Source organism: Marmota flaviventris, chromosome 9, assembly GCF_047511675.1.
Source record: "Marmota flaviventris isolate mMarFla1 chromosome 9, mMarFla1.hap1, whole genome shotgun sequence".
In the NCBI taxonomy this organism is placed as follows: domain Eukaryota; kingdom Metazoa; phylum Chordata; class Mammalia; order Rodentia; family Sciuridae; genus Marmota; species Marmota flaviventris.
Genome location: NC_092506.1, coordinates 36,295,404 through 36,320,354, shown reverse-complemented (window position 1 = coordinate 36,320,354; position 24,951 = coordinate 36,295,404). Strand labels below are relative to the sequence as shown.

General features: G+C 37.2%; 1 protein-coding gene across 2 annotated transcripts in view; it reads left to right on the top strand.

Annotated features, from left to right (window-relative positions):
• The window catches only part of Mettl15 (methyltransferase 15, mitochondrial 12S rRNA N4-cytidine), a 245,656-nt gene that overhangs the window by 193,806 nt on the left and 26,899 nt on the right, over window positions 1-24,951 (top strand). For both annotated transcript variants that reach the window (XM_071616322.1, XM_027936714.2), the window contains exon 6: window positions 4,456-4,634. In XM_071616322.1, coding sequence (XP_071472423.1) covers window positions 4,456-4,634 — 179 coding nt within the window. The remainder of the gene's footprint in view (window positions 1-4,455; window positions 4,635-24,951) is intronic.

The following is a 24,951-nucleotide window of genomic DNA, read 5'->3' as shown; positions in this document are numbered from 1 at the left end:
ATTAGAGTAAAAATCAATGAAATTGAAACAAAAAATTAAAATTTTAAAAAATTTATAAAGCAAAAAGTTGGTTCTTTGAAAAAACAAATAAAATTGATAAACTGTTAGCCAAGCTAACTAAGAGAATGAAAGAGAAAATTAATTCATGATGAAAAGGAAATATGATGGACACTACTAAAATACACATGATAATCAGAAACTATTTTGAAAATTTTTACTCCAATAAAATAGAAAAACTTAAAGACGTTGACAAATTTCTAGAGACATATGATCTACCCAAATTAAATCAGAAGGATATAGAAAATTTGAACAGATCACTTTCAAGCAATGAAATTGAAGGTGCCATCAAAAGCCTACCAACAAAGAAAAGCCCAGGACCACACCAGTTCTCAGCAGAGTTCTACCAGACATTCAAAGAGTAACAAACACCAATCCTCTTGAAATTATACCATGAATTAAAAAAGGAGGGAACCCTTCCAAACTCATTCTATGAAGCTAACATCACCCTGACACCGAAACCAGACCAAGACACCAAGGAAAGAAAATTTCAGACCAATATGCATGATGAATGCAGATGCCAAAATTCTTTTTTTTAAATTTTTTTTTTTTTTTAGTTATAAATGCACACAGTGCCTTTATTTTATATATGCAGTGCTGAGAATCAAACCTAGGGCCTCACACATGCCAGACAAGCATTCTACCACTGAGCCACAACCTCAGCCAAGATGCAGAAATTCTTGATAAAATACTGGCAAATTACATACAAAAACATATTTAGAAGATACTGCATCATGATCAAGTGAGTTTCACTAAGGATGCAAGTTTGGTTCAACATACAGAAATCTAAAACGTAATTCATCACATCAATAAACTTAAAGACAAGAATCATGTGATTATTGTAATAGATGCAGAAAAGGCATTTGACAAAAGGAAGCATACATTCATGTTCAAAACACTACATAAACTAGAGATCGTAGGAACATAACTCAACATTGTAAAAGCTATATATGTTAAACCCAAGGCCAACATCATTCTAAATGGAGAAAAATTGAAAGCATTCCCTCTAGAAACTGGAACAAGATAGGGATGCCCTCTTTCACCACTTCTATTCAACATAGTCCTTGAAACTCTAGACAGAACAATTAGAAGAATTAATTAAAGAGATACAAATAGAAAATGAAAAACTCAAACTTTCAACTATTTGCTGACAACTTGATTCTTTATTTAGAAGACAGAAAAAAAAAAAAACTCCACCAGAAAACTTCTAGAACTCACAAATGAATTCAGCAAAGTACTGGGATATAAAATTAATACCCATAAATCAATTACATTTCTATACATCAGTGATTAATCCAGTAAAAGAGAAATTAGGAAATTTATCCGATTCACAGTAGCCTCAATATATGTACATATTTGGGAATCAATCTAACAAAAGAGGTGAGAGACCTCTTCAATGAAAATACAGAAAACTAAAGAAATTGAAGAATACCTTAGAAAATGGAAAGTTCTTCCATGTTTTTGGATAGGCATAATTAATATTGTCAAAATGGCCATACTACCAAAAGTGCTATACAGTTTTAATACAATTACTATTAAAATTCCAGTGGCATTCTTCATAGAAATAGAAAAATCAGTCTTGAAATTCATTTGGAAAAATAAGAGGCCCAGAATATTCAGTAATTCTTAACAAGAAAAGTGAATCAGGAGACATTACAATACCAGACCTTAAATTATACCATAGGGCCATAGTAACAAAAACAGCATGTTATTGGCAAAAAAAAAAAAAAAAAACAGGCATGAAAGTGAATGGAACAGAATAGAAGACACAGAGACAAACCCACAAAATACAGTTATCTCATCCTAGCAAAGGTACCATAAACATACATTGGAGAAAAGATAGCATCTTCAATAAATGATACTGGGAAAACTGGAAATCCATATGTAATAGAATAAATTGAACCCCTCTCTCCCTGCACAAGATTCAACTCAAAGTGGATCATGGACCTAGGCATTAGACCAGAGACCCTGTGCCTATTAGAAGAAAAAGTAAGCCCAAATCTCCATCATGTTGGCTTAGGAACCAACTTCCTCAACAAGACTCCTAAAGTGCAAGAAATAAAATCAATATTCAATAAATGGGATGGTAACAAGCTAAAAATCTTCACAGCAAAGGAAACAATCAAGAATGTAAAAGAAAAAGCCAAAGAATAGGAGAAAATCTTTGCCACCTGCACCTCATATAGAGCATTAATCTCCAGAATATACAAAGTAATCAAAAAAACTTAATACCATAAAAAAACAACAAATAACCCAATTAATAAATGGACTAAGAAACTGAACAGGCACTTTACAGAAGAAGAAATGCAAATGGTCAAAAAATATATATTCATCAGCAGTAACAATCAGAGAAATGCAAATTAAAACTAACTGAGATTTCATCTTACTCCATTCAGAATGGCAATTATCAGGAGTACAAGTAACAATAAATACAGGTGAGGAAAAAGGCACATTCATACATTGCTTGTGGGGCTGCAAATTTGTGCAACCATAATGGAAAGCAGTAGGGAGATTCCTCAGAAAACTTGGAATGGAACCACCATTTGACCCAGTTATCCTATTCCTTGGTATATACCCAAAGGACTTAAACATTTTACTTTATTTTAGTTTGAAAAAATACAAATCTACAGACATAATAATACCTCGTCTATGAATTAAGGTTAATGGTTAATAATATATTTTTAACTTCCATAAGCTTTGACCTTGATAGATGTTACAAACAGTACCCCTGACCCTTGCCATAAAGATGAGCATTTGAAATGGAGAATCTATGTTATTTGTGTAAGATTTCATTCTCAAACTTTAATATCTCAGAAACTGAGCTGGGTTTGTAGCTCATTGGTAGAGCACTTACCTAGTACATGTGAAGCCTAGGTTTGATTCTCAGCACCACATAAAAATGAATGAATGAGTGAATTAATAATGTATTGTGTCCATCTACAACTAAAAAAAATTTTAAAAAAACTCAGAAACTCTCCTAGCATGTGTTTTTTGTGTGTTTGACTTTATATCCTAGTACTCTTAAGTTTTTACCTCTTGTCAATGAATATTTTTTTTAAATTTTTTTATTGTTGGTTGTTCAAAACATTACATAGTTCTTGATATATCATATTTCACACTTTGATTCAAGTGGGTTATGAACTCCCATTTTTACCCTGTATACAAATTGCAGAATCACATCAGTTACACATCCATTGATTTACATATTGCCATACTAGTGTCTGTTGTATTCTGCTGCCTTTCCTATCCTCTACTATCCCCCCTCCCCTCCCCTCCCCTCCCCTCTTCTCTCTCTACCCCCTCTACTGTCATTCATTTCTCCCTCTTGTATTATTTTCCCCTTTCCCCTCACTTCCTCTTGTATGAAATTTTGTATAACCCTGAGGGTCTCCTTCCATTTCCATGCAATTTCCCTTCTCTCTCCCTTTCCCTCCCACCTCTCATCCCAGTTTAATGTTAGTCTTCTTCTCATGCTCTTCGTCCCTACTCTGTTCTTAGTTACTCTCCTTATATCAAAGAAGACATTTGGCATTTGTTTTTTAGGGATTGGCTAGCTTCACTTAGCATAATCTGTTCTAATGCCATCCATTTCCCTGCAAATTCTATGATTTTGTCATTTTTTAATGCAGAGTAATACTCCATTGTGTATAAATGCCACATTTTTTTATCCATTCGTCTATTGAAGGGCATCTAGGTTGGTTCCACAGTCTTGCTATTGTGAATTGTGCTGCTATGAACATCGATGTAGCAGTGTCCCTGTAGCATGCTCTTTTTAGGTCTTTAGGGAATAGACTGAGAAGGGGAATAGCTGGGTCAAATGGTGGTTCCATTCCCAGCTTTCCAAGAAATCTCCATACTGCTTTCCAAATTGGCTGCACCAATTTGCAGTCCCACCAGCAATGTACAAGTGTACCCTTTTCCCCACATCCTCGCCAGCACTTGTTATTGTTTGACTTCATAATGGCTGCCAATCTTACTGGAGTGAGATGGTATCTTAGGGTGGTTTTGATTTGCATTTCTCTGACTGCTAGAGATGGTGAGCATTTTTTCATGTACTTGTTGATTGATTGTATGTCTCCTCTGAGAAGTGTCTGTTCAGGTCCTTGGCCCATTTGTTGATTGGGTTATTTCTTATCTTATTGTCTAATTTTTTGAGTTCTTTGTATACTCTGGATATTAGGGCTCTATCTGAAGTGTGAGGAGTAAAGATTTGTTCCCATGATGTAGGCTCCCTATTTACCTCTCTTATTGTTTCTTTTGCTGAGAAAAAACTTTTTAGTTTGAGTAAGTCCCATTTGTTGATTCTAGTTATTAACTTTTGTGCTATGGGTGTCCTATTGAGGAATTTTGTCAATGAATATTGATGTCAGTGAACTAATTGGTTCTTTTTGTGTGTAGGTACCCAGACATGCCCACCGCTGCTGATGTTGTGAATGCTTTAGATCAGCAGGCACTTGCATCCATCCTAAGAGCATACGGGGAGGAGAAGCATGCCAAGAAAATTGCTTCAGCAATTGTTCAAGCACGTAGCATATACCCCATCACAAGAACCCAGCAACTTGCCAGCATTGTTGCAGGTACCTTCATTAATTCCAAGTAGTAAGAAGAAAGAAAGAAATATGTTTTCTCCCCACCCCACCCCAGACTCCCAGAGGGATTAATTTGTATCTGAAGTGATTCAGGGTAGAATCTTGCCTATTCTTCTCTAATGTTAGTTCTTCTGGTTTTGAAGACTTCCCCCCCACCTCACCAAGCACTGTTTCTCTTCACACAGTTAAATATATATGTATGTATGTGTGTGTGTGTGTGTGTGTGTGTGTGTGTATAAACCACACACACTGCGGTTTGCTTGTTAGTATAATAATAGATTTTTTTTTCCTTGAGATGATTTGCTATCTGTGCCTATCAAAGTGAAACATGGAATGACAAGAGCAAAAGAACTTCTTGATCCATCACAGTGGTCGATAAGCAACCTATATAAGATTTGACATTACCTCTCTTAGTTTCACATTTCTGCATTTTAATATTTTGGGCAAAAGGAGAATTGCATTGCCCAACTACTAAAATAAAATCCAGTGACTCATACATCTATTCTAAACAACAAGCTAACAAAGGGTATGTGATGTATAGGTTATTTCACTTCGTGAATGCTAACTAAATCAGCCTGAGGGGCTTATTGAAACATTTCATCTTTTCTGCTGTTCACCACTATGAACCTCTTGAACCTGAGTCTAGCTAGGAGATGTTTTATTATAGCCCTTCTGTTTGAAGCCAAAGTTGTTTCATAGATGAAAGTTTTCCAAGGTAAAAATACAACTCCTGCAGTTATTTAGGAGAATTCCAGTGTTTAATTATTTGTCTTTTTAGACCATCTAAAACCCTAAATCATTTGTATTTACCAAAAACTGTGTTAAGATTTCTTTCAGTGGTTCCTATTTAATTTCTTAAGTAGTTAAAGAAGATAAGGAATATTTGTATGGCATATCAATAGAACCTAATATTGATTACCGTTATCTTAACATTATCCATAGTTTCAAGAATGAAATTTAATAATGAATTTATTCAGATCATTTAGATGTGGAAGCCATATGTTAATTATTTTATGGCATAATTGAATAATATCTTGTTCTACTTAGCATAATGAAATATGAAGTATTGACTAAGTGTTTAATTTTTTAAGCTGCATAATTTAGGGCCCTTACAACTTACCATTAAGATTCCTTTAGGCAAGTGAGAGCAGAATTCTTGTGGGTTATGTGAACATAAAACATTTCATGATATTTTTCCCCAAAAAATAATTTATACTAGTATGTTGACATTAAATTCATCTTTTTTCTTGTGTACCTAAGTTTCTTACTTCATACTCACTAACATGACTCCACCTTATCCTTTCTGTCATTCTTTATGTAAGTATGTTTTGACTTTGTTTATCATATTAAAAAGAAAAGCAGTGAGAAGTCACACACGTTGTTTATTTATAAGAAAATCCAAAATGTTCTGGTATTGAAAATAAGGGCTTAGAGCTACCAAGCATCCTAGGAAGATTGCCCAGTGAAAAAACCTTATCTGATAACTAGTGCAACTGAGATGTAGGAGATCAACAATTTGCTCAAGATTATAACCTAATTAATAAGAGAGTAGTAATATAGAATATGTAAGTTCATGAATTTGAGATGTAATTGGGAATCTGCTTTTAAGAAATTAACTTTTCTGGCCCTGGATCCTCTAATGTGTAAATGTGGGGAAATAATATTGCAATGTTAGATAGATTATGTTAGATAGTCAATGTTAGATGGTCTGTTTAAATTATGTATATCTTCCTGACTCAATCTGGCAAATTGTGTGACTTAAGAAATTTGTTGATGCCTTCAATGTCTTCTATTTTATTGAGTATAAGATTTCAAACTAATTTCTAATTATCCTCTGTATTTCTGTAGTGTCTGTTGTGATATTACCTTTTTCATTACAAATGCTGGAAATTTGAGTTCTCTCCTTCTCTTCATTAGAATGGCTAAGGTTCTGTCAATTTTATTTATTTTTTCAAAGAACCAACTTTTTGTTTTGTCAATTTTTTCAGTTGTTTCTTTTGTTTCGATTTCATTCTAATTTTAATTATTTCTTGCCTTCTACCGTTTTTGCTACTGATTTGTTCTTCTTTTTCTAGGACTTTGAGATGTAGTGTGAGGCTATTTATTTGTTGACTTTTTTTTGTTTTAAGGAATGAACTCCATGCAATTAATTTTCCTCTTGGTACTGCTTTCATAGTGTCCCAGAGATTTCGATATGTTGTGTCTATGTTCTCATTTACCTCTAAGAATTTTTTAATCTCCTCCTTGATGTCTTCTGTAACCCATTGTCCATTCAGTAGCATATTGTTTAGTCTCCAGGTGATGGAGAAATTTTTACTTTTTATTTTGTCATTGATTTCCTATTTCATTCCATTATAATCTGATAAAATGCATGGTAGTATCTCTACATTTTTGTATTTGCTAAGAATTGCTTTGTGGCATAGTATATGGTCTATTTTAGAGAAGGATCCATGTGCTTCTGAGAAGAATGTGTATCTGCTTAATGCAGATGGAAATATTCTACATATGTCAGTTAAGTCTAAGTTATTGATTGTGTTATTAAGTTCTCTAGTTTCTTTATTCAACTTTTGTTTGTAAGATCTATCTAATGGTGAGAGAAGTGTGTTAAAGTCACCCAAGATTATTGTGTTGTGGTCAATTTGAGTCTCAAACTTGAGAAGAGTTTGATGAAAATAGCTACACCATTGTTTGGGGCATATGTATTTATGATTGTTATGTCTTATTGTTGTATCATTCCCTTGAGAAGTATGTAATGTTCATCTTTATCCCTTTTGATTAATTTTGGCTTGAAGTCTACTTTATTTGATATGAGGATGGAAACCCCTGCTTACTTCTGCAGTCCATGTGAGTGATATGATTTTTCCCAACCTTTCACCTTCAGTCTGTGTATGTCTTTTCCTGTCAGATGAGTCTCCTGGAGGCAGCATATTGTTGGGTCTTTTTTAATCCAATCTCCTTGCCTATGTCTTTTGATTGGTAAGTTTAAGCTGTTAACATTTAGGGTTATTATTGAGACATGGTTAGTATTTCCAGCCATATTTGTTTATTTTTGTTACTTAACTTGACTTGGTTTTCCTCTTTGATTAATTTTTCTTTTAGTATAATACCTCCCTCTGCTGATTTTTATTGTTGTTTTTCATTTCCTTTTCATGGAATATTTTGCCAAGGTTGTTTTGTAGTGCCAGTTTTCTAGCTATAAATTCTTTTAACTTTTGTTTATCGTGGAAAGTTTTTATTTAGTCTTCAAATCTAAAGCTTAATTTTGCTGGATACAAGATTCTTGGTTGGCACCCATTATCTTTCAGAGCTTGATATATTTTGCTCCAGGATCTTCTATCTTTCAAGGTCTGTGTTGAAAAATCTGCCATTACTCTAATTGGTTTTCCCCTATATGTAATCTGATTTCTTTCTCTTGTGGCTTTTAAAATTCTCTCCTTATTCTGTATGCTAGGCATTTTCATTTTAATGTGCCTTGGTGTGGATTTGTGGTGATTTTGTACATTTGGCATCCTGTAGGCTTCTTGAATTTGGATTTCCCATTCATTCTTCATGTTTGGAAACTTTTCTGGTATTGTTTCATTGAATAGATTGTTCATTCCTTTGGTTTGGACCTCTGTTCCTTCCTCTATCCCAATAACTCTTAAATTTGGTCTTTTTTTGCTATCCCATATTTCTTGAATGTTCTGCTCTTGGTTTCTTACCTTTTTTGCTGTGTGGTCTATGTTCTTTTCAAGATGATATATTTTATCTTCATTGTCTGATGTCCTATCTTCCAAGTGGTCTACTCTGTTGGTGATGCTTTCATTTGAGTTTTAATTTGGTTTATTATTTCTTTCATTTCAAGGACTTCTGTTTCTCTCTCTCTCTCTCTCTCTCTCTCTCTCTCTCTCTCTGAGAACCTCTATCTCCCTGATGAGGTGATCTTTTGGATTGAGCCAGGCTCATTGTTGAAGTGATCTTTCACTGATTGTATTTGTTCTCTTATGTCTTCTTTGAGTTCACAGAACATTTTAACCATGTATATCCTGAAATCTTTCTCTGTCATTTTTTCTGCTGTAGCTTGCCAATGATTCTCATAATGTGTTGTCTTGATTTGTTTGTGGTACTTTCTTCCCTTGTCTTTTCATGTTACTTGTGTGTCTTCCTTTCCAGTTCTGTGGGTCTGGTGTGTTATTGTTTTTACCCTATAGATTTGTAGTGCTCTTGTAGGGTTCCAAGATCCCTCCTTTGTGGGGAAGGACAATGATAACATATCCCAATATCAACAATACATCACCTATGAACAAATTGTTGTTATTAAGACATTTACAGAAGGAGACCCTCAGGGTTATACAGTGGAGGAGGTAGAGAGAGAGGAGGGGAGGGGAGGGGAGAGGTGGGGAGGGGGGAGGGTGGAGGATGGGAAAGGCAGCGGAGCACAACAGACACTAGTATGGCAATTTGTAAATCAATGGATGTGTAACTGATGTGATTCTGCAATCTGTGTATGGGGTGAAGGTGGGAGTTCATAACCCACTTGAATCAAAGTGTGGAATATGATATGTCAAGAAATTTGTAATGTTTTGAACAACCCACAATAAAAATTAAAAAAAAAAAAAAAAAAAAAAAAGAAAGTCCGGGATTCAGACAATTCCGGGAATGGCAGAATTCAAATCTTAGGAGTCACGGTGAATAAAAGCAAATTGAAAGGCCAGGATTCAGACAATTCCAGGCCTGCTCTTAGCTCTACAGTAGTAAGAGCCCATTATTTGTTGCAATGACTGAGGTCAAAAAGTAACAAAAAAGAAATAATAGTGTTCCATGATTGGAGAATAACAATCAACTGTTGTGATCATTTGTACTTAATCATGGCCTCTCCTTCTCATTGGCCGTTTCTCATGACTTCACACTGGAAATTTATTCTGGGTGCATATAGTTTAGTTTCTGTCCCCCTCCACCCCCAGCATTTAAGACATGATGAATCATTGAGATGCAATTAGAACACTAGTAAACTTATTATCAACTGATTCCCTTAAATATAATCCTTCAAATACAAACCCTTTCTCTTTTTGAGACCAAAGCTTTCCTACATATATTTATAAAACTTCCTTAATATAGCTTAGAGAAAAATAGCAGTGAAGACTGTTTCAGAATGGCTCAAATATAATTTAAACCAGTGATGGTGTTTAAAAAAAAAAAAAAAAAAGACATTTACAGTTTAGTCTCAGTGTCCAGAAATGTTGGATTCAATTATTATTTAAAATATAATCAGTAGTTTCATAAAAAGGCTTACAGTATCTGGAAGTGGACAATGAACTAGGGGTTGGGTGTAGGACGATATGCTGAGAAGGAAAAATGTGAGGGTATAGAGTTAATATATCTTAGAAAATGTGAAGGAGAAGTCTAATGAAGAGGGTTAGTAGCAGGGGAATAGAAATAAAGTAATTTAGGGTAGACAAGTACATGGGAAGATAGTACAGTGCATAAAACAAACACACATATTTATTTAGAAAAATACAGGATGTAAAAAAAGTAAAATTTGGAGGGTGAAAGAAGAAGAAAGAACAAAATAAGGAAAAAAAAGAAAAAAGAAAGAAAAGAGAGAAGAAAAAGAAAGGGGGGGGGCTTATGCAACTTCTCTATATTATATAATTCAGGTGACTCAGTCCTCAAAGTTCTATTTCATGCAAAGTTCTTGATTTCACATATGTTGGGGATGTGAGGGCTAGAGGATAGAAAGATAGAAGAGAAAGATAAAGAAAAAAATATTCGAAAGAAGAAACCAGGGTTGTTGGTAGTTTTTGAGATTCGTTTTTTTTTTCCTGCTTCTCTTCTCATTCAGTAGGTGGGGTTGTCGGTTTTAAGCTAGTGTCTCTGCCCTCAGAATGGTGTAGGTAACCATGGTGAGAAGACTGGACCTGGTGTAGAGTGTCTGGAGGTGGGGAATGCTGCCCACTAGTCCCAGCAGAGAAACTGCACCTCATGGGTCTCTTTTTGTGATCTCTCGTCTGACTTGAGCCCCCATTATCGTTTCCCTCTCTTGCTTGGAGATTTCCCAGATCCTGGTCTCTCTGTTATGCTCCAGATATTAGTCCCCTCCCCTCTCTTACTTATCAGATCCCAACTGTGGGACTTCTGACCCCCAGGTTCATACCAGGTGGGTGGCGCCCTTGTCCCAATGCACTCCTGATCAACTAAGAGCTGTTTTTGTGTTTGGTGGTCACTGTGCCGAGTTACCACCACTGGGGGGTGGGGGGAGTTGGAAACCAGGTAACTGCTCAGATGGAGATCTGATCTGAGAGCCACAACCACCAAATATGGCAAGAAAGTTTTTCCAAGATGCAGTTGGTCTGCTTCCAGTGTCAGGGTGTCTGGTGAGGTGTGGGGAGCTGGATGATGGCTTTGTGCTGTGGATAGGTAGCATCCGAGTGACCTGTCGGGGAGCCAGGCACAGTCTGGAGTTCTGCAGAGGTGCTGATAGGTGATTCTGCTAAACCAATTGAGAGCTGTGCGTGAACAAGAACTGCGGGCTTTGGGCCCAGAGTCCAGAGTCCTACTCTAACGCAGAGGCTCTGATTTTTGCATGGGGGTCACAGTGCTGGTGATTTCTGCAAAAATCCACTGTATAGGGGTCCTCTCATACTCTCTGAGATCTTGTATTCCGACTACGTGAGACCTAGGGCATAGAGCACCACAGGACACTGCCTCTTTCTGGCCCGCCATTTTGAAGTCCTAAAAATATTTTCTTTTTGTGGCCTAGAGTTATGATTGTTTTGTTATTAGAATATATGATAAAGCAGAGGATTATAGAACCTATGCAAGTACATATGTATATATGCATGCTTATGTTCTAATGGCAATTCCATAAAGTTCATTCTTTAATAAACCACATTCATGATATATGTCCTACAAGATGAAGTTATTGCTATTAAAATGAAATAAGAATTTCAAGGTATTTGCAAAGCAGTCTGGGGATTTTTTCTAGATTCTCATGACTTTTTCAGTCTTACAACTGCCTCATGCACACCTAATTTGATTGCACTTCTTAAAGTACTCCAATACTTTATCCACAGTTTCCCATATCTACAACTTAATTTTCATGGAATCAGCAGCTGTCTTTCTTTTTACATTTGTATTTCATCAGTTTAGATAATATTTGATTCAATTATATAATGACAATAGTTATCAGTGTGAGCTGTAAGCACAGAATTTTTTGATGGGACTAGGACTGCACATTAACACTATATAGTAAGGTGCTACCCTCAGACACTCAAACAGAGAAATGGGCTAATGTGTCAAGTATATTAAGTGGAGATGTTTTAAGAGAGCTATTTCTTGAAGGATGTATGGGAAGCATTGGGAGGATTTCTGCATTAGTTACCCAGGATTATCAGTAAAAATACTATCAACTTGGTGGTTTAGAACAACAGAGATGTATTCTTTCTATCTTGGAGACTTAAAAACTGAAATCAAGACATAAGCAGGACTCGAGAGGAGAATCCTTTCTTAACTTCTCCTAGCATCTGGTGGTTACTAACATCTTAGTATCCTTCATTTAGTGTTCTCCCTGAGTATCTATCTTTGTGTCCCAGTTTCCTTCTTGTAAGGCACAACTTGTAGGATTTAGGGCCCAACCTAATCCACTATGTCTTCATCTCAGTTACTGCATCTGCAAACATCCCATTTCCAATTTAGGTCACATTCACTCGTTCTGGGTAGACGTGAATTATAGGGATTCTACTGAACCTTGTATAGTTCCTAAGCAACATCTTATTTAACAAATATGTATATTGACAAGCTGTAATGTGTGGAGACTATATTTGTATATATTTTCTGATTCTAATGAATGTGTATTAATACATCAAAAACTATCAAGAATTCTAGAAAATAAGCAACACAGTTCCTGACCCATATTAAACACCATATTTTTTCACAATTTTATTGGTGTATATTATAGTTGTACAAAATGGTAGGATTTGTTGTTATATATCATAAATGCACACAATATAACAATATAATTTGTCAAATATCATTTCCCAATATTTCCCCTTTCCTTCTCCTCCTTTCTCCCTTTGGTTCCTTTTCTTTATTCTACTGACGTCCCTTTGGTTTTCATGAGATTTCTCTCCACCCTTTTTTTTTTCCTTTTTCCTGTCTAACTTCCACATATAAGAGAAAAATGACCAATGACTTTAGCTTTGCTTATTTGGCTTAACATAATGTTCTCAAGTTGTATCCATTTTCCTATAAATAACATAATTTCATTCTTCTTTATGGCTGAATAAAGCTCCACGGTATACATATACTATGTTTACTTTATGTATTCATCCATTAATAGACACTTATTTGGTTCCATAATTTGGCCATTGTGGATTGTGCTGCTGTGAATGTGGGTATGTATGTATCACTATACTATGATGACTTTAATTCTTTAGGATAAATACTAAAGAGTGGGTACAGCTGGGTCATAGGGTAATTTCATACTCAGTCTGTTGAGGAGCTTCCATGCTGATTTCCATAGTTGTTGATTATTATGATCCCACCAACAATATGAAAGTGTTTCTTTTTCTCCACATCTATATTTATTTGTATTCTTCATGACTGTCATTCTGGCTGGTGTGAAATGAGATCTCAATGTAGTTTTTTGACTTGTATTTCCCTAATTGCTGACAATATTGAAAATTTATTCATGTATTTGTTGGCCATTTGTATTTCTTCTTTTGAAAAGTGTCTATTTAATTCATTTACTCATTTGTTTTTATTTGTTAAAAACTCAAACTATGAAAGTAAAAATCATTTCCTTTGCTTTTTAAAAACTAATAATCCAGGACAGGGAAGACCACCTACCATACTTGGAATCACAGTATATCCAGTAGAATTCTGTAATAAGTCTGATTATTTCCTAGTCTGGAAAATGTAAATACCTATTTCTTTCATGACCAACCAATGAGGTAGTGTATGGGAATGTTCTCTGTGAAATTTGAAGTGCAAATACACTCATACCCATATTTTCTTTATTTTCCATCTAGAACCAGGGTAATTGAGAGAGCACACAAATGCACAACATGCAATATTTAGCTATGGTCTTCCTCTATTCTCAGCTAAGCAATGTGATCTATGATAGGTTGATCACTTCATTCCAAGCTTATGTAGCTTTTAGGAAGGGGAAAAATGTCATCTTTTTCTTCAATGGAACATGTAAAATATATTTTTCCAAAGAAATAATTTTACTGATGAAATGTCAAATGATAATTTAGGTGTCCTGAAGTTACCATATTAACATATTATATAATAGATTGAACTCAAAAAATTAAAAAGATGATTTAAATTGATGACTCATGCCTCAACTCCTATTCCAGATCATCATCTTTTTCCAACAAGGTTTCATTAATACAGAAACCTTCAAAATAAAAAAAAATAAACATTCATTAAGAAATTATGATTGCCATCAAATTTTAGTAGGAATAGAAATTTTTTCCTGATGGAGTTAATCAAGCCAATTTGTCCTTTATTGTTTTAAAATATGCATTTTTTAATTCCTCCATGTTTCCCCAAAAAGTATATAAAGTATATATACTAACATATGAATATATACAATATATATATCAACATTGCCACAATTACAAAATAAAAGTAAAGGTTTTAAGAGTGTTCAATTATCACTCTGATAGAAATGTGGTCAAACTTACAGTCAAATTTGTATGGCTTGCCAGTGTGTCATAGCTGTTGTTGCCATCATCTAAGATAATAAACTTATTGTTCTGTCATTTTAAGTTTTATGATTAAAACTACTGTTATATATTGGATTTTAATATGGTAATTTCATTCCAGCTAAATTGTCGAGTAACATTTCATAATTAAACTGATGAAGAGACATTCTATACTATACAAGAAGTCCAACTTAGAAGAGAGTGAAATAAGGATTAAAAAAAAAAACCTAAAACTCGTTTCTTTTTTTTAAAAAAAAATATGAGCTATTCTCAGTTTTTAGTAGAGAGCAGGAAATGTTCCAATCCCAAATTATTAAGGATTTACCCTATTTTTTATTGGTGCATTATAATTATACATAATTGTGATATTCATTATGTCATATTCATACATGTACATAGCATAGTTCGATCAGTCTTATTCTCTAGTACCTTTTCTTTCCTTCTGTTCCTCCCTCTGCCTGATCTGCTTGCTTTATTCTACTGATCTCTATTCTATTATTATTAATTTAGTTAGTTGGGGAGAAGGAAGATGGCGGCGAGGGGAGTGCATTGTCCCCGTGTGCTGCTTCACTGTGTGGGAGTATGACAAGTCAGGACGGCTAAAGGATATTTTGTTAGGAATTTCCAGCAATAGTGGGGTGCTCCGGAACCTGGAGGAAGGATTTCCATCGCACGAGGATCGGCTACGGGGACTCAAACGCGAGAGGTTTGTTGCACGGTGGGTAACACTGCTTATTCAGCAAATCGCCCCGCGGCTAAAGTCTGCAGAGCGCACTGGGATAGAGACGCAGGGTTACAGCGCTGCAGTTTCTGCCAGCCGCGCAAGCACCGTACTCAGGGCTGAATTCTGGGTTTGAGACGGGGGAAGGAAGCGGTCCATCTCGGTTCTCCACACCGGTCAGAACACAGAGGAGGCCAGCAGCCACCATGTTGCTAAACTGACGTCACCACCCCTGTTTTTGACTGACCGCAGCTCATTCAGCCATAGATCAGGTAATTTCAGGCTGCAATTCGCCTGCGGCTTGCAGACAGATTGCTAGGGTACAGCGCCTGGGTGCTTCTTAGAACCTGATCCTATCGGAGCGAACACCGAGCGCGGGGCGGCCGAGTTCCGGCTCCCGGAACCGTCCCGGAACCGCCCTGGCCCAGGGCTGCGGAGCCTGCGGAGGCTGCTTCTTGGACCCTGCGCCTATCAGAGCATACACCAAGCACTAAGCAGCCGAATTCCGGCTCCCGAAACTGAGCCCGCGGGGACTGCTTCTTGGAGCTTACACTTATAGGAGCTTACACAGGGCACGGAGCGGCCAAGTTCCGGCTCCCGGAACCGACCCGGAACCGCCCTGGCCCAGGGCTGCGGAGCCTGCGGAGGCTGCTTCTTGGACCCTGCGCCTATCAGAGCATACACCAAGCACTAAGTAGCCGAATTCCGGCTCCCGGAACTGAGCCCGCGGGACTGCTTCTTGGAGCTTACACTTATAGGAGCTTACACAGAGCACGGAGCGGCCGAGTTCCGGCTCCCGGAACTTCCCTGGCCCGGGGCTAGGAGCCCGCGGAAATTGCTTCTCGGTCCGGGTCCTGCTGAGGGCCGGTCAGGACTCACCCGTTGCTTTGGTTGCCTGGCAAGGGGAACGAAATGCTGCCATTCGCATAGGATACCAACATGGCAGAGATCTGATGTCAGCAGAAAGCGGCGGAGGAGAGAACTTCATCAATACCAGCGGTGACATAAGCAGTTGGTCTCCTGGTAGGGGGGGTGAGGCACAGTCACCCAAGTCTCCTCAATTTGTCCTCGAGCCAGAGGGGAGGAGCCAGGCCGCCGCCAGCGCCCAGAGCAGGCCCAGCGACTCGCCAGCGTGGTGACCGCGTGACCCCAATTGGAGAGGGGGCGGAGCGGAGCCGCCACCCGCACCCGCAAGGTGGGCAGACCTGCGACCCAGTGGTACATGGGCGTGGTAGGTGGGGCAGGGCAGAGCCGCCGTTCGCGCGGGCAAGGTAAACAGACCTGTGACAGCCTGGCGGGTCAGGCCCAGTGGCTTGCCAGTGTGGTACACACATCACCCCAACTGGAGTAGGGGCAGAGCAGATCCTTCTGCCACGCCCGGATCAGGCCCTGCCGGGGTGGTGGTCACGTGACCCCAATTGGAGTGGGGGCGGAGCGGAACCGCCAACCGTGTCCGCAGGGCGAGCAGATCAGTGATCAACCTGCAGATCAGGCCCAGGGGTCCGCAGGCGTGGTAGGAGGGGCAGGGCAGATCCGCCGCCCACGCCTCCAAGGTAGGCAGACCTACAACAGACCGGCGGATCAGGCCCAGGAGCCTGCCGGCGTGGTACAAACACCACCCTAATTGGAGTAGTGGCAGAGCAGAGTCGCCGCCCGTGCCAGGAACAGGCCCAGCGTCCTGCAGGCGGGGTAGTCATGACACCCCAATTGGAGTAGGGGCAGAGCAGAGCCTCCACCCGTGCCCGAAAGGTGGGCAGATCTGCGACCGACCAGCGGGACAGGCCCAGTGGCCTGCCGGTACGACAGACACGTCACCCCATTTGGAGTAGGGGCAGAGTAGAGCCGCCTCCCGCACCGGCAGGGTAGGCAAACCTGCCACCGACCGGCGGATCAGGCCCGGTGGCCTGCCGGCGTGGTACACTCGTCACCCCAATCGGAGCAGGGGCAGAACAGAGCCGCCGCCAGCTCCCAGAACAGGCCCAATGACCTGCCGGCGTGGTAGCCACGAAACCCCAATTGGAATAAGGAGAGAGCAGAGCCGCCGCCCGCACCTGCAGGAAAGATACGCAAGCAGTATGAAAAGACAAGGAAAGAAAGGACCACAAGCAATGCAGGTCAACGCAACTTTAGAAGAGGTAACAGCTGCATCAGATGGAATGTCAGATAAAGAATTCAGGATATACATGCTTCAAATGATCTGGAGTATCAAGGAAGACATTAAACAGCAAAATCAGACAATGAAAGACCACTTCGACAACGAATTACGCAAACAAATCCAGGAAGCAAAGGAGCAACTATACAGGGAGATAGAGGTTATAAAAAACAAACAAACAGAAATCCTAGAAATGCAGGAAGCAATAAACCAACTTAAAAACTCAATGGAGAATACTACCAGCAGAGTAGAACACTTAGAAGATAGAACATCAGACAATGAAGACAAAGTATTTCAACTGGAAAAGAACATAGACAGCTCAGCAAGACTGTTAAGGAACCATGAGCAGAACATCCAAGAAATATGGGATAACATTAAGAGACCAAACTTAAGTGTCATTGGGATACAGGAAGGTACAGAGCTCCAAACCAAAGGAATGAGAAGTCTATTCAATGAAATAATACAAAAAAACTTCCCAGACTTGAAGAATGAGACAGAATCCCAAATCCTAGAAGCCTACAGGACGCCGAATGTGCAAAATCATAAGAGATCCACACCTAGACACATTATAATGAAGATGCCCAACATACAGAATAAGGAGAGAATTTTAAAAGCTACAAGAGAAAGGAAGCAGATTACATTTAGGGGTAAGCCAATCAGGATAACAGCTGATCTCTCAACACAGACTCTGAAAGCTAGAAGATCCTGGAATAACATATTTCAAACACTGAAAGAAAATGGGTTCCAACCAAGAATTGTGTATCCAGCGAAATTAAGCTTCAGGATGGAAGATGAAATTAAAACCTTCCACGATAAACAAAAGTTTAAAGAATTCGCAGCTAGAAAACCATCTCTTCAAAACATCCTCGCCAAAGCATTACAGGAAGAGGAAATGGAAAATAACAATGAAAACCAACAGTGGGAGGTAGGACAATAAAGGGGGGGGGGAATAATCAAAGAGGAAAACAAACCATGTTTAGTAACAGAAATAAACAAATATGGCTGGAAGAACAACACATATCTCAATAATAACCCTAAATGTCAATGGCTTAAACTCACCAATTAAGAGACACAGGCTAGTAGAATGGATCACAAAACAAGACCCAACAATATGCTGCCTACAGGAGATGCATTTGATAGGAAAAGACATACATAGGCTGAAGGTGAAAGGTTGGGAAAAATCATATCACTCATATGGACTTCGGAAACAAGCAGGAGTGTCCATACTCATATCAAATAAAATAGATTTCAAGCCAAAGTTAATCAAAAGAGATAAAGAGGGACACTACATACTGCTTAAGGGAACCATACAACAACAAGACATAACAATCATAAATATTTATGCCCCAAACAATGGTGCAGCTATGTTCATCAAACAAACTCTTCTAAAGTTCAAGAGTCTAATAGACCACCATACCATAATCATGGGAGACTTCAACACACCTCTCTCGCCACTGGACAGATCTTCCAAACAAAAGTTGAATAAGGAAACTATAGAACTCAATAACACTATTAATAACCTAGACCTAATTGACATATATAGAGTATGCCACCCAACATCAAGCAGTTACACTTTTTTCTCAGCAGCACATGGATCCTTCTCAAAAATAGATCATATATTATGTCACAGGGCAACTCTTAGACAATATAAAGGAGTAGAGATAATACCATGCATCTTATCTGATCATAATGGAATGAAACTGAAAATCAACGATAAAAGAAGGAAGGAAAAAGCATACATCACTTGGAGAATGAACAATAGGTTACTGAATGATCAATGGGTTATAGAAGACATCAAGGAGGAAATTAAAAAATTCTTAGAGATTAATGAAAACACAGACACAACATATCGGAATCTATGGGACACATTGAAAGCAGTTCTAAGAGGAAAATTCATTGCTTGGAGTTCATTCCTTAAAAAAAGAAAAAACCAACAAATAAATGATCTCATACTTCATCTCAAAATCCTTGAAAAAGAAGAGCAAAACAACAGCAAAAGAAGTAGAAGGCAAGAAATAATTAAAATCAGAGCTGAAATTAATGAAATTGAAACAAAAGAAACAATTGAAAAAATTGACAAAACTAAAAGTTGGTTCTTTGAAAAAATAAACAAAATCGACAGACCCTTAGCCATGCTAGCGAAGAGAAGAAGAGAGAGAACTCAAATTACTAGCATACGGGATGAAAAAGGCAATATCACAACAGACACTTCAGAAATACAGAAGATAATCAAAAAATATTTTGAATCCTTATACTCCAACAAATTAGAAGATAGTGAAGGCATAGATAAATTTCTTAAGTCATATGATCTGCCCAGATTGAGTCAGGAGGATATAGAAAACCTAAACAGACCAATATCAATTGAGGAAATAGAAGAAACCATAAAAAGACTACCAACTAAGAAAAGCCCAGGTCCAGATGGGTATACAGCAGAATTTTACAAAACCTTTAAAGAAGAACTAATACCAATACTTTTCAAGCTACTTCAGGAAATAGAAAAGGAGGGAGAACTTCCAAATTCATTCTATGAGGCCAACATCACCCTGATACCTAAACCAGACAAAGACACTTCAAAGAAAGAAAACTACAGACCAATATCTCTAATGAACCTAGATGCAAAAATCCTCAATAAAATTCTGGCGAATCGGATACAAAAACATATCAAAAAAATTGTACACCATGATCAAGTAGGATTCATCCCTGGGATGCAAGGCTGGTTCAATATACGGAAATCAATAAATGTTATTCACCACATCAATAGACTTAAAAATAAGAACCATATGATCATCTCGATAGATGCGGAAAAAGCATTCGACAAAGTACAGCATCCCTTTATGTTCAAAGCTCTAGAAAAACTAGGGATAACAGGAACATACCTCAATATTGTAAAAGCAATCTATGCTAAGCCTCAGGCTAGCATCATTCTGAATGGAGAAAAACTGAAGGCATTCCCTCTAAAATCTGGAACAAGACAGGGATGCCCTCTCTCTCCACTTCTGTTCAACATAGTTCTCGAAACATTGGCCAGAGCAATTAGACAGACGAAAGAAATTAAAGGCATAAAAATAGGAAAAGAAGAACTTAAATTATCACTATTTGCAGATGATATGATTCTATACCTAGCAGACCCAAAAGGCTCTACAAAGAAACTATTAGAGCTAATAAATGAATTCAGCAAAGTGGCAGGATATAAAATCAACACGCATAAATCAAAGGCATTCCTGTATATCAGCGACAAATCCTCTGAAATGGAAATGAGGACAACCACTCCATTCAAAATATCTTCAAAAAAAATAAAATACTTGGGAATCAACCTAACAAAAGAGGTGAAAGACTTATACAATGAAAACTACAGAACCCTAAAGAGAGAAATAGAAGAAGATCTTAGAAGATGGAAAAATATACCCTGTTCATGGATAGGCAGAACTAACATCATCAAAATGGCGATATTACCAAAAGTTCTCTATAGGTTTAATGCAATGCCAATCAAAATCCCAACGGCATTTCTTGTAGAAATAGAGAAAGCAATCATGAAATTCATATGGAAAAATAAAAGACCCAGAATAGCAAAAACAATGCTAAGCAGGAAGTGTGAATCAGGCGGTATAGCGATACCAGACTTCAAACTATACTACAGAGCAATAGTAACAAAAACAGCATGGTACTGGTACCAAAACAGACGGGTGGACCAATGGTACAGAATAGAGGACACAGAAACCAATCCACAAAACTACAACTTTCTTATATTTGATAAAGGGGCTAAAAACATGCAATGGAGGAAGGATAGCATCTTCAACAAATGGTGCTGGGAAAACTGGAAATCCATATGCAACAAAATGAAACTGAATCCCTTTCTCTCGCCATGCACAAAAGTGAATTCAAAATGGATCAAGGAGCTTGATATCAAATCAGAGACGCGCCGTCTGATAGAAGAAAAAGTTGGCTACGATCTACAGTCGGTGGGGTCGGGCTCCAAATTCCTCAATAGGACACCCATAGCACAAAAGTTAATAACTAGAATCAACAAATGGGACTTACTCAAACTAAAAAGTTTTTTCTCAGCAAAAGAAACAATAAGAGAGGTAAATAGGGAGCCTACACCCTGGGAACAAATCTTTACTCCTCACACTTCAGATAGAGCCCTAATATCCAGAGTATACAAAGAACTCAAAAAATTAGACAATAAGAGAACAAACAACCCAATCAACAAATGGGCCAAGGACCTGAACAGACACTTCTCAGAGGAGGACATACAGTCAATCAACAAGTACATGAAAAAATGTTCAACATCTCTAGCTGTCAGAGAAATGCAAATCAAAACCACCCTAAGATACCATCTCACTCCAGTAAGATTGGCAGCCATTAAGAAGTCAAATAACAACAAGTGCTGGCGAGGATGTGGGGAAAAGGGTACACTTGTACATTGCTGGTGGGACTGCAGATCGGTGCAGCCAATTTGGAAAGCAGTATGGAGATTTCTTGGAAAGTTGGGAATGGAGCCACCATTTGACCCAGCTATTCCCCTTCTTGGTCTATTCCCTAAAGACCTAAAAAGGGCATGCTACAGGGACACTGCTACATCGATGTTCATAGCAGCACAGTTCACAATAGCAAGACTGTGGAACCAACCTAGATGCCCTTCAATAGACGAATGGATAAAAAAAATGTGGCATTTATACACAATGGAGTATTACTCTGCATTAAAAAATGACAAAATCATAGAATTTACAGGGAAATGGATGGCATTAGAGCAGATTATGCTAAGTGAAGCTAGCCAATTCCTAAAAAATAAATGCCAAATGTCTTCTTTGATATAAGGAGAGTAACTAAGAACAGAGTAGGGACGAAGAGCAGGAGAAGAAGATTAACATTTAACAGGGATGAGAGGTGGGAGGGAAAGGGAGAGAGAAGGGAAATTGCATGGTAATGGAAGGAGACCCTCAGGGTTATACAGTGGAGGAGGTAGAGAGAGAGGAGGGGAGGGGAGGGGAGAGGTGGGGAGGGGGGAGGGTGGAGGACGGGAAAGGCAGCAGAGCACAACAGACACTAGTATGGCAATTTGTAAATCAATGGATGTGTAACTGATGTGATTCTGCAATCTGGGTATGGGGTAAAGGTGGGAGTTCATAACCCACTTGAATCAAAGTGTGGAATATGATATGTCAAGAAATTTGTAATGTTTTGAACAACCCACAATAAAAAATTAAAAAAAAAAATTAGTTAGTGCATTTATATATATACATATATATACGCACGCATACATATATATTTCATGCAAATACACACACACACATATATATATGATGAATTTTGGTATATTCATACATAAACATAGCATAACTTGGTAGATTTTGTTCCCTAATTCTTACTTCCCCACGCTACTAAAACTTAATGTTGATATTAATAAGTAATACTGACACTTACTGAGCAATACTTGGTACTCTCTTAAGTTATTTTCATATATTAACTGAAAATTTGATGGTAGATATTTATATAAACTCATTACCCCTCATAACAATGCATGAAGAAAGTATTGGTTTATCTCTATTAGACAGTGAAGGAAACTGAAGTATAAAGAGGTTAGATACTAAGAGAGACAGTTGTGTATACAACTCACTCTGTATCCTATGACAAATGCTGGATATAGTGGAGTCATGAACAAAAAAATATAGAGGCACTAAAGAGAAAGGAACAATGGATTTCAGTGTAGGGAAAGAGAGTTAATAAGAAGAGAAATTGGGTAGAAATTATAGACAAGGAAACTTCTTGAATTAGGGTTTTTAGGGGAAGAAATTATGCCTATTTATGGCAAAGTCCCTCGGACCCACTAGAAACTCCTTAATTGCATATATGAAAGGATGAATGAACAAACAAATGAAGAAGTAACTAGGATATGAGAGGGTTGAGAAGACTGGAAGACAATTAACTCAGGATCCAATCCTAGGACCTAATATGATTATAAATCCCTGGAATTCACTGTTGTGTTGGAATCCTCTATCCTAAATGTTATCTTTAGCTGGGTCAGATTCTTAGGACAGTAATTCAGTATAATCAGGTCCTCTAGAGTTTAATAACTCTAGCTGAATTTCCAACCTCTCCAGAGGAAGAAAAAGGCATTCCTTTACCTCATTACTTCATTTATGATCATTATATACTTTTTGTGCTTCTGCAAGTGAAAATTAATCTGCTGGCATTGTATGATCATCACATTAGCAGTGTTCACATTGATTTAATTTTGTAAAGAAGTATATCAATGGTTAGGCCATTTTGTCCTCTATTGGTTAAAAAAAGAAGAAAAAAAAAAGATTGTTTGTTCTTACAAGTAGTTTTTCAGAAGCCTTGAAAATTTGATGATAGATATTTATATAAACTCGTCATTTTAAAATCTTAATCAGATGCTTTCATATGGCAGTTTTACTATCATCTTGTTTTTGAGATTGACATGATTCATATCTTGGGTAGATGGTAGGTATTGTTGTAATGTGTCCTTTTTACCTCACCCAAAAAATGTTGAGGGAATCAACGGTCTGTAACATCATCCTAAAAGCACTATTGTCACCCATCAGTTATTGTGTGTTGGGAATATTCTCTGAAAATAACTCTATGCTTTCATTTTCAAGTTTAAAATGTTCAAGTCAACTGAAAACAATGTCAAAAAGAGAATTCCAAATGTTGATAGGTTGACAAAGATTAAAGGTCATATTTCTAGAATCAGGAGGGTGAACAGTGAGTTAAATACTAGTTTTGATGTACAAACTTTAATTGTAACTAAAAGTTAAGACCAATACTTCCAAGTTTTTCCAAATATATATATATATATATATATATATATATATATATATATATATATATATATATATATATATTTGGGGGTGTATTTAAAATATTATGTAATATCTGAAAAAGGTATTCCTCAGAATTTAAAATTAAGAGTCTATATCAACTTTTACATTCTTATATTTCCCTTATCTCTTTACTTTTGTCAAGTAAACAGGTTCAGAATTTCCTGAACATTGTTATTTATTTTATCATTGTGAGCATTATTTGACTATACATTAGGCATACACAGACCTACAATGATAAGGGAAACTATAATAACTTTTGACATTTATAATAGTTTTTCTGTAATTTTAAGTGGTAAATCAGGTTCTGTATGTCATAAAATACTGGGTTATCCGTATTTTCAATTTCTCCATTAGCAGAATAGAGAATTTGACCTGAGAATGAGATGCAGACTTATTTCATACATAGATCATATGAACAAGTATTTATTGAATGTTCACTTTGTATTAGACACTAATGAAAGTACATAATGATTAAGACATCTTCTAAAAATTAAAAAAAAAATCATCTTTAAAGACAGTAAGCTTCACGGTACTGATTTGGATCTATCAGCACATTTTCTGATTTTTTGACCTTCTAAATTCTTCATGAATCACACTCCTTTTTGGGATTAGTTTCCTTCTTACATAAGACCATATTTTAAATATTTTCAATGAGGATCTATAAGTAATAAACGCTTTATACTTGTCTAAATTTATCAGTATTTTGTCTTCAGTTTTGAATGATAATTTAGTTGGGTACAGAATTGACAATTTTATAATTTTCACTCAGTAATTTGTGGATATTATTCCATTTTCTCTTGATATCTAGTATAGCTAATAAAAAGTCTAATTTTCAATACTTTATAATTCATCTCTCTGTTTCTCTGATTACCTTTAGAATTCTCCTGTCACTGATCTT